The sequence below is a fragment of the Vanacampus margaritifer genome, chromosome 9, assembly GCF_051991255.1.
Source record: "Vanacampus margaritifer isolate UIUO_Vmar chromosome 9, RoL_Vmar_1.0, whole genome shotgun sequence".
NCBI classification, from domain to species: domain Eukaryota; kingdom Metazoa; phylum Chordata; class Actinopteri; order Syngnathiformes; family Syngnathidae; genus Vanacampus; species Vanacampus margaritifer.
In genome coordinates, this window is record NC_135440.1 from 19861374 (window position 1) to 19876921 (window position 15548).

Here is a 15548-nt window from a genome sequence, read left to right on the forward strand (position 1 = left end):
TTAAAAAAAAATTAAAAATGGCATCCTTCAAGACGTTTTCCTGAACAAATAGCATTTTCATATCAAAACAAAACATTTCCATAGCCTAATGTAGACTTTGTGTGATCAATAATGGTGTTTTAATGGGAAAGTATTGCATTTCATTTCATAATGGGCTTCAACTGCTTAGTGGTAAAACAGCCTTTTGTAGCCTCATCTTGACTTGTCTTGAACAAATAGTGATTTCATGGCACAAAATAACATTTAGATAACGTAATGTAGCCTTTTGTGATCAAATATGGCAACATTTGCATCTACTGAGTATTAGAATGTTAAAAAAATTCATTTGGCACCTACAATCATTTATTTATTTTTTTTTAAGTTTGAGGTTCTTAACTGAATGTTATACAGCGAAAGGCCACTTTAAGCCTGCTTGTCCTGAGAGGTTGACGAATGACGAGCCCAGCAATATCGCCGAGTTTCCCTTTCTTGATCGCGGACAGGCCGTTCGTCGTTCAGCTGCTGTCCGAGGGCTCCAAGTTGCCCGTAGTGTCCAGCTGCATGCATTTACACGTGCACGCTGAGACAGGGCACTCCGTGTGGTCCCTGCAACAGGTGAAGAGTGATTTAGTGGCAAAAGAGAGCATTTTCAGAACACCATGTGTTCTTTTTGTGGCTGTGTAAGAATAAATGTACATAATTTATCCCATATTTACTCTTATAGTATTACAAAGCATTACAAAACAGGAACTGTGTCTTATTAAAAGATAGCGGCTGAAACACTTTGCGGATGAACTGTTGAACTGCCGAAAAAAAACCACGTCTGTATTATTATCTAACAATGACTCACATCCGTGATTGGTTGCTGCTATGTGTTCCCCCTCCCCTTTAGAACAGCAACCGCTATGTAACTAGTGAATACCCAACAAAAAAGAGGGAGAACGGCGAAGTGTGTCCAGAGCGGATAGGAGATTGTAACTGAGCAAATCTCTGTCCGGTTCTCCTCGCGAGTAAAAAATAATTTTAATCTCTTGTGTTCCTTCCTTGTCAATTATTTATTAAATGCTCTAGGTTGACTGAACCTGACAGGCTGAAATACTGCACTTTTGTGGGAAAACTAAGACTTTTCTAACAAATACAGTGTTGCCTTGAATAAGGGTGGCGTGGCTCAGTGGTAGAGTGGTCGTCTCCCATCCGTGATGTTGTGGGTTCGATTTTCACTCCCTGGTGACCATGTCGAAGTGTCCTTGAGCAAGACACTGAACCCAGATTTGCTCCCAGTGGAACTGGCAGCGCCTTGCGTGGCACCAGCTGACCACTGGTGTGTGAATGGGTGAATGTGAGGCTATTTAAAGCACTTTGGGCACTATAGCTAAAAAAGCGCCATATAAATAGCAGTCCATTCCGTTCCATGAGTTTGTTCTGCGATTTTGGTCGCAAGTCAAAACATTTGTATTTGAAATCATCTTTCCCCACTGAAATGAATGGAAATGCCTGTGTGTGGATTAACCTGAACCAGCTGAGCATATGTCCAGCATGGCCGCCGTGGCGACAGTTGTGACACCAGGTGAACCAGTTGTTGAACTGAGCCAGTTTGTTTTCCCTTGTCAGGTCGACCTTGTCGTCGGACTTCCCCGTTCCTGCCAAAAAAACACACACCATAGAGTCAACAATGACGACAAGGCCTCAACGGCTGAAATGTGCCCGCGGTCGTCACCGGCGCAGCTGGACACGGGCGTGCCCATGTTCATGAGGCACAGGGCGCAGCGTGGCAGCGGCTTGCGACATCCCGGGCAGCTGGTCACTTTGGACTTGGTGGGCGAGCCGCTCACGCCGTACTGGCTGAAGCCGCGGCCCTGGTGGGGCATGGCGGCGCAGCTATATGAGATGGACTTGCCGCAGAAGTTGCAGCTGACAAACACCTGCGGAGGGACACAAAGGTCATGTTGATAAGGGGAAAGGTGGAAATGGACGACATGTCGGCCAGCTGGCGGGGGTTTCGCTCCAAGGACAGATAAGGAGGAGATCATCCGGCAATAATCCCAACCGCTGCACAACTGTGATTGCCGTGTAACCGTGTTATGACGGGCTACATTGTGGTTTCCCATAAAAAGCAATTGTAGTGGGAACTTAACCTATAAGTGTCAATCATGTATTGCGTAATGCACATAATAAAACAAAATAAAAGAGAATGTCAATAACTGTTTTTTATAAAGTATAATTACTTTATGAACTGTAGTATTTGAGTGTTTAAATCAGCGTGATGACTGAGCCGAAGATCTAATTTTGCATTTGTTTCTGTTCAATAAATGGCTGAAACATAATTCACCCTAAAACTAGCATTTCCTTCCACTTAAAAATATATATATTACAAGATTTTTTGTTCTCAAGAAAAAGTTGTATTTTTCATGAATAAAGCTATATTTAAAAAAACAACAACAAAGAATTCTTTGTATTTTCTGGGGGGTTAGAATATTACTAGAATTAAGACATTTTCAACAACAAAAGTGCACTTCATTTTGGAGGGTTCACCTGGGCCAGGGGTTTGGAGGTTGGGTCCAGTTTGCCTCGATGGATGTCAAACTCGGCCCGCTTGTGCCAGAACCTCCACGCATCCAGCAGGTTGCGGTAGTTTTCGATCCAGCACTGGACTCTGGGGTCCTTCAGCACCTCACCTGGAGAACCCTGGAAGGGGGACACGGGTGTCATTGGGTGATGCCTGATGCAAAAGTATTGGGACACATCATTTTATCAAGTAAATTAATGAGCTGGGGGTTGGATTTCTTGAGTTGTCCCTGAATAACACACTTAATTTGGAGAAGATTTGACGATATACAGTGGAGTGGAACTTCGGTTTTAGTATGCCCTAGTTTTCGTAAAATTCTGTTTCCGATAATTTAAAAAAAATCTAAACTTTGTCCCAGAATTACATGCATACATCTGCGGTGTTTATTTAGGCCTGTTTCATGAGTTTTGCTTCTTAAAATAATTCTGCTGAACCACAATTCAAAGGCAAGGTCTGATTTTCATAAAAATCTTAATTTATGTTTACTTTTGTCAGATTCAAGTTATTTCTGTCACCACTGGGGAGGCGGGACGTGGGGGTTCCTCTCATTAACAGAGGAGTACCAACAAATTTGCAAACGTGTGTAAGCTTGTCGGCAAAAAATTAAATAAAAATGCAATAGTCTAGCACAAAGAAGGGGAATTATATTTTGCCAACAACCTTCAAAATATAATTGCCATCACAATTACAGTATCAGTGACCACAAAATAACGACCCACTCCACAGTCATGCCCCAACCGTTTTTCACCTGTAACACACGTTGTGTACATGAACAAAACGTTCTTTTTTAACTTGTGCACCCATCCCATGGGTGGAATGTGTGCATGTTTGTTTGACCTTCCTGCACTGACAACACATTCAAAAACAGAATGAGAGACTTTATTGTGAAAATAAATGGAGTTTTAATCCCTTTTAGAGTGTACAATAAAACCCATTTATCGCAGGCAATCCATACAGATACAACTGCAATACAGAGACCACGTGGAACACTTTTTTACAAGTTTAACACCTCCCACATGCTATGATGCTACATGATAGTGTTAATTTTGTTAACGAAAACTAAAAAAATTGTCAACAAAAATTTTCACAGGACTAAAACTAGACTAGACTAGACTAAAACCCTCATTAACGGTAAACTATAACTGGGACTAAATCAGTGTGCATTTTTGTCGACGAAAGACGAGACAAAAATGTACTTAATTTAATAAAAACTGGACTATAATCTATGGACATTTTCAGTTCATGAACAAAAAACAAGATGAAAATTATATGATTTTGTCAAATGTGACTGTCATGTGACACAAAGTGACACACGCCCTTTCAAATTTGCAGCTAGCGAGCGCAAAATGCAACCGACACACGGGACAGACAGGTGGTGGGTTCACGGTTTAAAAAAAAAAAAAGAAAAGGGGAGGGGGGAATTATAGTTACAATGTAAGAATCCAATAGCTATAACGTTCCAACAATAATGTCAATCCAACCGCTAACTAATGCTGGCTAACTTACTAGCTCATAACACAGGGCCATAGTAGCCACTTGTTGACATACTGTAATTGTGTCAAGTTGTTTTTCATCAAAAAGAAGAGAGAAGATTTTATATCTGAAATGTTCAACATATTCGGCTGACAAAAAAAAAATACAGGGGTTAAATGATTGTCCTGACTAAAACGTTGACAGTTTTTGTTGACTAATAGACGAATAAAATTGTGTTTTCTTGGACTAAAATGCTAGATTTTTAGTCGACTAAAAGTGGACTAAATCAAAACAGGATGAGGTTGACTATGTTAAAAAACTAACAAGCATGATTGAAACTGGACTAAAACTAAAACTAGTGAACTACATCTAAAAAATAAAATAATAAAATTAAAATAAAAAGCATAATCAATCTTATGAGAAGACAGTTTATTGATATTCCTGAACACAAAAATGTTTCAAACCATATCCTTTGATCTAGCAAAAGCCTGCTAGCATAATGCTAACATATAACATGAAACACCATAAACAGCCCGATGGAAATTAGCATAGGTGTTGAATAAATAAACAACCATCATTGCTACTGAAACAATTGGGAGAACATACACAAACAGAGCATACAAAAATATTAATAATTTCCTCCCTGCTCTGTGGGAAAACCCGTTAAAATAATGGCTTAAAAATCCACGAGCTAGTAAACAATGAACTGAAGGAATAGTACCTTGAGCATGCAGAAGCTGGCCGTCTGCACGTCTCCAGTCCGATCCACATAGCTCTCCATCAGTTCCACGCCGTCCTTGGTCAGGCCCGTCAGCAGGATGCCCTCCAGGTTGCCCGCCTCCTTCATCTCATTGGTCAGCTTGTCCACATAGCGAGGAAGCTGCCCAAAACACTCCCAAAAATCTAATTCAAGCTTGACGTTAATATTCGTGTTGCTGAATGATTACCTGAGTGTCGTTGAGAAACATGGAGGCAAAGGCAACTCGGTCACGCACCGCCACGCTGCTTTCGTACTGAAAGGGGAAACATGAAATCGCCTGTTTTATTTCCTGCTTGTTATGAACGTGACAACAATCTCCCATATTCGCAATAATTTGCTGTTCATAATTTTTTTGCTGTTTCAATATTCTTTTTAGCAATATTTTTTATATGGTCACAGCTATTGGGTTTGGTTTCCAGAGGGAAAGGTCTACCACAACATTGAAGGAGCAGTCAGTCAAGTAATGGCAGTATCCTACATGTGACAACAATCACCTGAAGAGGAACATGATCGTTACTCTTTTGTTTAAAAAATACCAAGGAGCTCCTGACGGCCTCACGACTCTGGCTGGAAGTGTTCGGTTTAGGTGAACGGTATGGGATTTTTTTTTTATAGGTTTTAGGTGAACTAATTAATACACACACACACTCACGCACATACACATACAAAATAAAAAAAGAGAGCACTGATGATGACATGTCAAATCGGTAAAATTACCAAATGAACAATACTGAGCTCTTAAGAAAAAAAAAAGAAAAGAAAAAAGAAAAAAATATCAAGGGGCCCACAATAAACTTGTAGGCCAAATCAAAGCTGTAAACAAAATTTTAGACTTGATGTTCTTTGGCAGCGTAATCTTGTTTGCATCGGTCAAAACAGCTAAATAAATCCAACAGCAGAAGCTGGTGCAGAAAAACATTCAGTTACTTCAAACTCCATACACTTATTGATAATAGCAACAACAAAAAAAAAACAATTAACAAAGACATTCTTTTCTTACCAAGTTGAAATATAGTTATAAGTTATTATTGAATTTGTATACCAGCACGCTGTCGTAGGCTCCCGGCTCGCTGGTGAGGAAGGCGAACATGACGCAGAGGTAGGGGTTGTTGAGCTGCAGCCTGAGCGAGCTGCACATCTCCCGCCACAGCGAGGCCTTCTCGTCCGTGTATCCCGACAGCGCCATGGCCACCACGTTCAAGTTCAGGTCACCTGGGACGGACGGGGGAGGGAAATTACACCGGGAAAATGTCTCCAAAATTGATTGCATTTTGGAACCATTGTTTTACAGAGGGGCATAAAGAATGACAATCACTACCAGTATTGCGTCTCAGGATCTGAACTCATTCACTCCTAGCTATTTTCACTGAAGCAACCCTCTTCGCCCCCAGGCTGTTTTACTGGATTTTGACTGATTTTGCCAGGCCCAATGGAACATACCAAAATAAAGATTAGAGTCATCAGGAGGAAGAAAAAAGGATATTTGGGTCTGTTTCCATTTTGCAGAAATTAGCATGAGAATATACATAAGTTTCATCAATATTCACATTTCTGATGAAAACACTGGCAAAAAGAGATTGTTGCATCAAGGCCCTGGCTGATCTCTTATACTCTGCTGCCAACTGCTGGCCTTTTTTTTTTTTTAAATAACTACCATTGCTTTAAGCCACCTCTCTGTGTCAGAAGCTGCATTAATGCCTTCTGTATGCATACAAAAAAATAAATAAATAAATAAATAAATAATTAAAAAAATAAGTGTAAATATGTTTTTGAAAGGGAAGGACAAAGTATTAAATTTTTTTTTACATGTTTTGGGGATTGAATGAGTTAATTTTGCAAAAACAAAATTGCAAGGACATGTTGAAGGTTCCCTCCAAAATTAACTGTAAAAAGTCTGTTTCAAATACATCCTGTGTCTTTTCAGGTTTGACTTCTTGAGAATTCATTTGTGGGTGTACCAAACTTCACGTTGCCAAGTCAAACTGGCTTCACGGGCTGAATTTTCTTCCCTGGAGCTGCGACTCAACTGACAAATTTGTCTTCGAAAGATCCCTGGAAACGACCACTAAAATGGCTGCTTCCTGTGAGTTTTCAAACATGGCTTCTTTGAGACTTTTTACTCATGATAGACATGCCTATCAAATTTCATGTGCAAGTGAAACCAGCATTGGGGGCAGAATTTTCAAAAATGTGTTCTGCTACAGATATAACACTTTGACATACTTGAATGTTCTCCAGCTATGTAAGAACGATGCTTTTAAAAGAGACTGTTAACAGGTCTTATCTAATGAAGCAGGCTGCTGGCCACTCTCAGGAAACACTCATTAGCGCACGCAGCAGAAAAACATCTGACCTACATGGGCGGAATGTTTGTGAGTCAAGAGCAGCAAGAGCAAGAGCACATTTTTCATTAAAGCTCAGCATGCGGTCAGGGGGAGTGTTGTTGTGTTGCTACGTTTGACACATTCCTCGGGCGCTTCATTTCATTGGATTTGGAACATTTTTGGGTTATTTATGGCGGCACATCCTAAGCCAATCTGTTTCACATTCCTGCATTGACAACAACATGGAGGGGAGGGGTGGGGGAGAAAACCAGTTGCCCAATTTCCTTTTAAAACAGCAGGATATTGCAATACAATTGCCTCGTATAAAATAGGCCATTTATTTATAGGCGTTGGTTTCAAATGCAGCCACAAAGACAGACAACGTTAGTAAACAGTACGATGACAAGTCACTTCATTAGGTACACAATCTAATGAGAAATGCATTTCTCAAGCAATGTCAGAATATCACGAGATAAAAGTTGTATTTTGGGAAGAAAAAGTAATTCTACTTTCATGAAGTTTTTTTTTTTTATACTCAAAATCATTTGACTCTGACTGGGGTGCAAAAATATTTCATCAGGGCATCCCTGCATAATAATACAGTATAGCTTACAGAGAAATGACATGTTCTGTCTTATTCCTACCAAATTTGTCTTGCGCACTAATGTGGGTGTACTCAAGGAATTCCTCACCCTTCTCAGCCATGGCTCCCCTGTTGAGGATCTGGATGGCTCTGCGGATGTCCAGGTTGAAGAGGGCCACGGCTGCGGCTCGCTCCCACTCGCGCTCCTGCTCCAGCGAGCGCAGGAAGGGCTCCACGTCCACGTCGGACGTCCGGCCCATCCAGCCGCAGAGACGCAGGGCCAGGCCGCGCTCCTCGCTGTGGAAACGCGTCGCCTCCGTTTGACGCTCCGAGCCACTCCAGCACTTGCGGCTCTCTGTGGTGCCTGGTGGTGGGTGACGAGGGACCCATAATGAACATCTACAGCGGTGTTTCTCAATTATTTTTTGTTATGCCAAGGAATAATTAAATATTTCATGCCCTTCTCCCTTATAGCCCCGCCACGACTATAAATAGTATCAGACTATGAAATCATTTCAAGTACACCACTGCATAGGCGCTAATAGTTCTTGCACTCGCTCTAACAATGAGAGCACCACTGCCACCTACTGATGTGGATGTGCAATGACACTTTATTTTAGTAAGGAAGAAAAAAAAGTTCCCTGGGGTGACATGTGGCCCCTCTAGCAATGCACTAGTACCCCAAAGGGGGCCTGCCCCCCTATTTGAGAATGACTGATCTACAGAAAGCCTTGTTTATCATGGGGAATACATTCCAGACACACACATATTAGGTGAAAATCTGCAATTTAGAGCGCTCATATATTTATTTTTATATAGTTTGACCCCAAGCTTTAAACACATTTATTTAAACTTATCAAAACACTTGAAACTTCTTTTTTTTTTTTTAAACACTTAATTTCAAGTACTGGGAATTCCCATTATTGTAAAACTGACACATACCTGAAAAAACAATTGCATATTTAAATGCCAAAAATGTCAACCAAACCCTGTAATTGTATTTAACAAAAGTTCACTAGCTCAATGCTAAAATATAATGTGAAACGCCACCCATAATTGAGGCCCTTTATTTGATAACGCCATTAAATTTCACAATCGTGATGAAGAAATGATTCATTTAACCAAATACTGTTTAAAACCACAAACCTTTCTTGAACATGGCATATGTTTCACTCAAATATAACACTTTTTATAGTAACATCACAACTTGCCATTACTTACATCTTAACCTCCATTTCCATATTTTTTTTTAATTACTATACAACCTTAACACATTTCAGTTAAGCGGTGTCTCAGTCTGAACACTAGGAGGCGCTGAAGGCACACAACTGAGACTTGCCAGTATGCTGTAAAAAAACATAATAAACGATTCCTTAAAGAATACTTGACTCAGACATTTTCAGCAGTAAAAAGTTAATATTTGGAACAGAATTAATTTGATAACTCATATATCCTTGTTCAGAAAACAGGTGAGCCGTGATTGGTCGTTATGTATTTCCTCAGCACAGGTGATGTCATCAGTCGACAGCAAGTGGCAAAATTTGCTTTTAAAGGTATTATTTGTTTATGAAAAACAATTAAGTTATCACATTAGTTATATTGTCTTCTTACTGTTGAAAATGGCTCAATGAGTCAAGTATCACTTAAAAAAAAAAAAAAGTAGCATGGCGCAGATGTGGGTTTCTTACCTGAGCTGGTCTTGACAATATTCTTGATACCAGAGTAGATGACGGCCTGTTTGTTCCCCTGTAGCTTCAGCTCGACGTCCTCGGCACACTGCTTCATATGTGAGCGTTACATAGGAATCATCATCTCAAAGTGCAGAATTTGGGTCGACCAGTACCGTAACTTCAGACTGGACCAAAGCAAGCTAGCTCACAAATATATGTACGTTAAAGACGAAGTCAACCTTAAACATTTCTTGACAATAATAGGTTAGATGTGGCCTCACTAGGCTAAACATGGCATTCTGATTAATATTACATTTGTGGAATATGCGCTATTTAGCTAAATCCAGCCGTTTTTATCCATCTCAGGGGGCAGCCATTTTGCCACTTGGTGTCGATGTTGGTCAGGTAACAACCAATCACAGCTTTAGGAAATAGCTGAGCTGTGATTGGTCGTAGCCAGAGCCCGGAGCAACTGTGACGTCATCTTCAGGTGGCAAAATGGCCGCCCCCTGAGATGGACAAAAACAGCTGGATTTTGCTGCTTAACTCATAATCCACTAATGCAATATTAACCAGAATATCATATATAGACTAATTGGGCAGCATAGAACATATTATTGTCCCCCCAAAAATTATTATTATTCTTTTTTTTGGGGGGGCTTCCCTTTTATTATCATCAAAAATTCCAAATTGTCTTCCAAAAAACTGTTACAAAAAATACATTTTCTTGGCTGTTAAGGAGAATACAAAAATAGTTTGTCAAAGGCCTTGCAAAAAAATTTATTTTGTCAAAATATCACTTAGTACTTATGTCACAAAACCAAAAAAAGGATATAGAAGAGGTCAAACCACAGGGACTTGAGCTGGGAATCATTTCCCCCCGCCAGCAGATGGTTCCTCCACACCTGGACGGTGTCATGCCCGTACCTGGACTGAGCCCTCTGCCTCATCTTGGTAGCGATGTCCTGCTCCAGGAGGACCTGGGCGCCCTCCGGCCCGTCCTCGGCGCACTCGTACAGGTGGCGTCCGCATGCCCACATGAGCGAGGTGGTGGAGCTCCACGCCAACGAGATGCGCTCGAAGACGGTGAAGTCGGTCATGGCGCGGTTGGCGGCCGACACCACCACCATGCGGTTCTGCCTGGACGGGTGCCAGGCGAAGGTGCCAATCAGGCCGTCGCAGGGCTGCACGCTGCGCTCGATGATGGTGGGCTCCGTTTCGTCTCCGATGGGCGTGGGCGTGTGCTGCATGTCGTACAGACGGATGATGTTGCTGTCGCGGGTCAATGTGGCCAGCAGGCCTGTGCGGGTCGGGCACCATGCCACCTGGCCAGGTTGAACAAAACACGGAGATTAGGTTTTCTACAATTTGCAACTGGACTTTTTCAAACTGTGGACTGCTTGCCAATCATCAAAAACTTGTCTTGGATGTAGGGCTGTGGAATTAATTAAAATTCAATTACAATTTCAATTATTACACTCCACAATTACAAAATCAGCATAATTGTCAAAAAAGATTATTAATACTAATTTTGAGTTGTTTAAATTTATACCTTTTTAAAATAAAAAATGTAATACATTTTGTTTCATTCAAAAGGATCTTGCATATTTATAGTGTTTCAAAGAATTTTATTATTTTTACGTTTAAACATTTTGTTTTGTACCAAAAAACAAAATGATCATCCTAATCGTGACTTCAATTATTACCAGAATAATCGTGATTAACTCATTCACTCCCAGCCATTTTCACTGAAGTAATCCCCTTCACTCCCGGCTGTTTTACTCGATTTCGACAGATTTTGCAAGGCCCACAGACTATTGTGTTCTATCACTAAAAAACATGGAACCTAAGAAAAGAAAAAGTCTCTTCTTTCATCAGGAAAAAAAGCATATTTGTATGTTTCCGTTTTGCAGCAATTTGCATTAGAATATAGCTAAGTTTCATCCTTATTCACGTTCCTGTTGAAAACACTGTCAAAAAGAGCTTGTTGCAATGTGGCCTTGGTTGATCTCTTATACTCTGTTGCCACCTGCTTGTAATAACTACCATTGGTTTAAGCCACATCTTGATGTCAGAAGCTGCATCAAAGCTTTCTGTATGCTCTTGCATAAAAAACAACATATAAATACGTTTTTGGGAGTGAAGGACAAAGTATTTAAAAAAAACATTATTTACACCTTTTTTTGGTTCATAATCGAGCAGCCCTACTTGGATGTTTACAAAACATAAACTCATCTAAGCCTACTTAACGCCATACCTTGGTTAGAGGCTTGGGCTGCTCGGTGAGGGTGAGCACGGGCTTCTCGAACTTCCTCAGGTCCCAGATGGCCACCTGACCTTCGAAGAAGGAGGCAACACGGTCGGGAAAGTGGGGGTCCACCGTCACCCCCTGGATGGCTTTGGTGTTGACGAAAGTCTTCTGGCTGGTGTTCCTCAGGTCGAAAACGGCCAGGTTGCGGTGCATGCCGGCCAAGAGGAGCTTGGGGTCTCGGAGGAGCCAGCAGAGGGACAAACAAGCGTCGTTCTGGCCCAGGTCGTACAGCGGCTTGGTCACGACCGAGCTCGGGTCCAAGTCCGAGGATGACAAGCGGATCTTCTCGGCGGAGATGCTTGGCTCCGGGGAGAACTTGCTGCTGATGTCCCAGATGAGCACCGAGAAGTCGGCCCGGTGTTTATCCAAGCCGGCCGCCAGCAAGTTGCTATCGACCGGGTTCCAGGCCAGCGTGTTGCACTGGCGGGCGTGCTTAGGCACAAACTCCTTGCCCACCAATTCCTTACACGCCGAGTTGTGGCTCTGGCCCAGGCTGGTAAGAACCACCCTGCCGTTGGCCTGGCCCACGGCGAGTAGGCACTCGGGCTCCTGCTTGGGGTACCAGGCCACACACTTCATGTAGGGCGTGTCCGAGTTGATAGCCAGCAAGGTGGCGGCCGTCTCTCCCGAGAGGGGCAGGGTGCCGGCCTTGAGCTCGGTTCCCCCTGCCGGACCGATACGGTAGAGGCCCAGCTCCGAGTCGCAGATGACATAGCGGTCGGGGTGGTGGGGAGACCACAGGATGTCCGGCTTGGAGCCACTCATGATTACAAGGGGGCTAAAAGATTATCAGGTGCTTCACCATGAGACTGCCACCCGCAATTATAATTTTTATATATAGTATTTTTCTGAGAGCCGAGTGACCTACAACTTTTTCGAGATACGCCAATTTTTTTGCTTTGACTTGCGAGCAAAGACTGTATGGTGGCGGTTTGGTAGACAGGATTTGAAAACAATTGAGGATATGCGCAACCAGCCTCCGCATTCATCTATTCAAGACAAATCACTTCCTTCCTGTTGATGTCATTGTCCAGGACAGACCACCTGTAGAGATATTAAACGTCTACAGTGTCTTTATCTTATACAAGATGCTTTGAAAATTGACCAAATATGACCATCTCAATGTCCGTCGCATTTGAAGGGCGATGTTTAAAACTTCTGCGATAAAAATTGACACGGTTTAAGATATTTGCTTCATATTACATAAGTGACTACAAGGCTGTTTCATGTGCCTATTTGCTAAAATTAGCTCTGTAACTTTTATTTATAATAACTACTGTGACCTATTATGTATGTCTGTAGTTATTTAACAATGAGCACCTCAACGGATAGAATTGAGAAAAATAACGTGTTATTATCGTCTATTTGTGCAAGCTAATGATTACTTAAACTCATCACAGCAGTTTGTTAACTTCATCATGTCATCAGCTCGTAGATATTATAGTGATTGCTACGCACACAGGACGTCCCCCAACCTGTTGTCCGGTTTGGTCAAGTGACGTTCCGCATTAGGCCCGTTCTTCAAGAAAAAAAATAGATTTCAAGCTGTTTATTGCCACTCCCAGTTGCAGTTTACTGTCAAACCAAACATAAAACAAAGAATGGATTACACATTGTGTCGTGCTATATAGCCTCCCCTAGCTACACATAATGGGAAATGCCATAGACGAGGGCTAACTAATAGCATCTCTGTAGCAGTGTATAACACTATAAGCAACAGATATTTGAACAGAAACGGTGACACACTAAATGTAGACAGATAATACAACAATACATGTTTGAGCCCACTGAGCCACAAACGCACGTTCAACAATTCCCAAGCAGAACTGAAAAAGGGAAAATGACAAGTAATGACAAATGCCCACACAAGTCAAAAAATAAATTTTAATTGTTCATATATTTGTGGATGTGAAAATCATTAAAATCACGGATATATTTGTGTGAATTATTTTTTAGACAAATCCGTCACTATAATTTAACGCCACTTTTGTTAACTAACTTTTTCTTTTTACTAATTGTATGTATGTAATAATGTAATCTGGTAGAGAAAAATAATTAAGTGAGGAGTCGAGAATAACATCCATTTGATATAAATTGTAATTGCTAAATCTATGATATAAAAGGGAATTAAAACTAACTAAAAAACAAAACAAAAAAGTATTGGTATCTCATCTTGTGAATGTGAGTGTACAATATATTGACACGCTCAAACTATGTGACACGCAGGTGCGCACAAAAGAGTCAAATTTAAATCACGAGTTAACCTAGACGCTTCAAAAACAATGAGGCAAACCCAGGGCGTAACTTTTGAGGCGAATTTAAAAACGCAAAACGAGAATACTTTGGCGATTTAGTTTTGTGGACATGCAAACTCCTCAAAGCTAATGCTAACGCGAGTGAAGGACGAGTTTAGAACAAGAGCTTTTTCGTCGGTCCCTTTTAGCTAGCAGTGCACTAGCTTAGAATCAGGACGCTGTATTTATAACACCCAGTTATGTTTTCTTTCATGTTACGTCTGAGTAAATAAAACACAACGCATGCAGGGAGGCGAAAACTTACTTAAGGTTGTAGTACTCTTGTTGTTTGTAACACAAAAACAGATCCTTCTAGGAAATAATACTCAGTCATTTAAAGGTTCCGATTAAGATGAGTTCCGCCCGATGATGTCGTTTACAAATCACACAATAATAAAACACGATTTGAACGTAATAATATAAATCACATATAAAAATAAAATGCATCAAATAAACAATTTAAAAAATGCATCAAAATGTTGGTTCTTTATTGAACATATAAACACAAAGAAAACACATTACAAGTCTAAAATATAAATTGAAGTAAAAAAAGAAAACAAGAATGGGAAGAAAGAAAAGAGTTTAAAAAAAGTCTGTCGTGTGATTAAAATATTGCAGTATAATATTGAGTTCCGCCCGAAGATGTCATTTATATTAACATTAATATTCAAAAATAAACCACAATTTTAAATTAACAACTCAAATAATATGTAAAACATGTACTTAAAATATAATCAAGAAAAATATTTATTATTAGTGTGTGCAACAACGAAAACAAATGTCCTACGTCAGAAATTCTAATTGTACTTGGTGGTTCAGCCACCAGAGGCCGCTGTCGTCTAAAGAATCGTTCACAGAATCATATTGTGAGGAAAAACAATTTTTTTTATTTTGTTTTATTATTATGAGAATGCTAACGAACATTCACACGTTTGATATTATATGCCTCAAAAATATTTAGATTATTATTTCATCATCATCATCATCCCATCCCACACAATAAATTTCACACATTTTAGAGATTTTCTACGTATACATCATTTTTTTATTGGAGAGATATATCTTGGCACTTTGACAGTACTGACAGGTTTATTCAAATGTAGGTAAAATGAAAACAATAAAGTCATTGCATCATACAGTCTCGAACTGAACCGTATCGCATCGTAATTCAACCGAGTCAAACTGAATCAAATCTTCTCACATTAAAAAACATATTAAATCATCTTTACTGATTCACCCCATTCCAACTTAAAAAATGATGTTATTGATTACTACAAATCATGTGTCTTTGTTTATAGACAGCGAGCTATCGTGACAAAGACCCTATACCTGTGAATGGATATTGGGGCACTGACCAGGAATCAAACCCATGGCAGCTGTATGACAAAGTACCATGTATATATATATTTTTAAATAATAATTATTATTATTATTATTATTTTACATACATTATACTATCAATGAATTTATACATAATATTTTAATTATTATAAAAATGATAGACCTTTATTATTATTACTTTTACTTTTATCATAGCCTTTTAAACATAACAATAACAGATTAATGATGATTATTATTACAATACTTA

General features: G+C 40.2%; 1 protein-coding gene across 2 annotated transcripts; it reads right to left on the reverse strand.

The window, feature by feature from the left end:
* Positions 1-91: 91 nt before the first annotated feature.
* Positions 92-14274, reverse strand: mios (missing oocyte, meiosis regulator, homolog (Drosophila)). Of its 2 annotated transcripts, none has more exons than XM_077575342.1 (12): positions 14226-14274; positions 11613-13241; positions 10187-10680; positions 9374-9468; positions 7795-8049; positions 5821-5990; positions 4966-5031; positions 4740-4898; positions 2512-2664; positions 1697-1901; positions 1490-1619; positions 92-585 (listed from the first exon to the last, which is right to left on the reverse strand). In XM_077575342.1, the coding sequence occupies exons 2-12, from the start codon at positions 12429-12431 to the stop codon at positions 495-497; spliced, it is 2637 nt and encodes an 878-aa protein (XP_077431468.1). In that variant the 5' UTR covers positions 12432-13241; positions 14226-14274; the 3' UTR covers positions 92-494. The 2 variants fall into 2 exon arrangements, with proteins under 2 accessions (XP_077431468.1, XP_077431469.1); XM_077575343.1 differs by lacking the exon at positions 14226-14274 and having other exon boundaries at positions 11613-12444; positions 13142-13241.
* Between the last annotated feature and the right edge of the window lie 1274 nt (positions 14275-15548).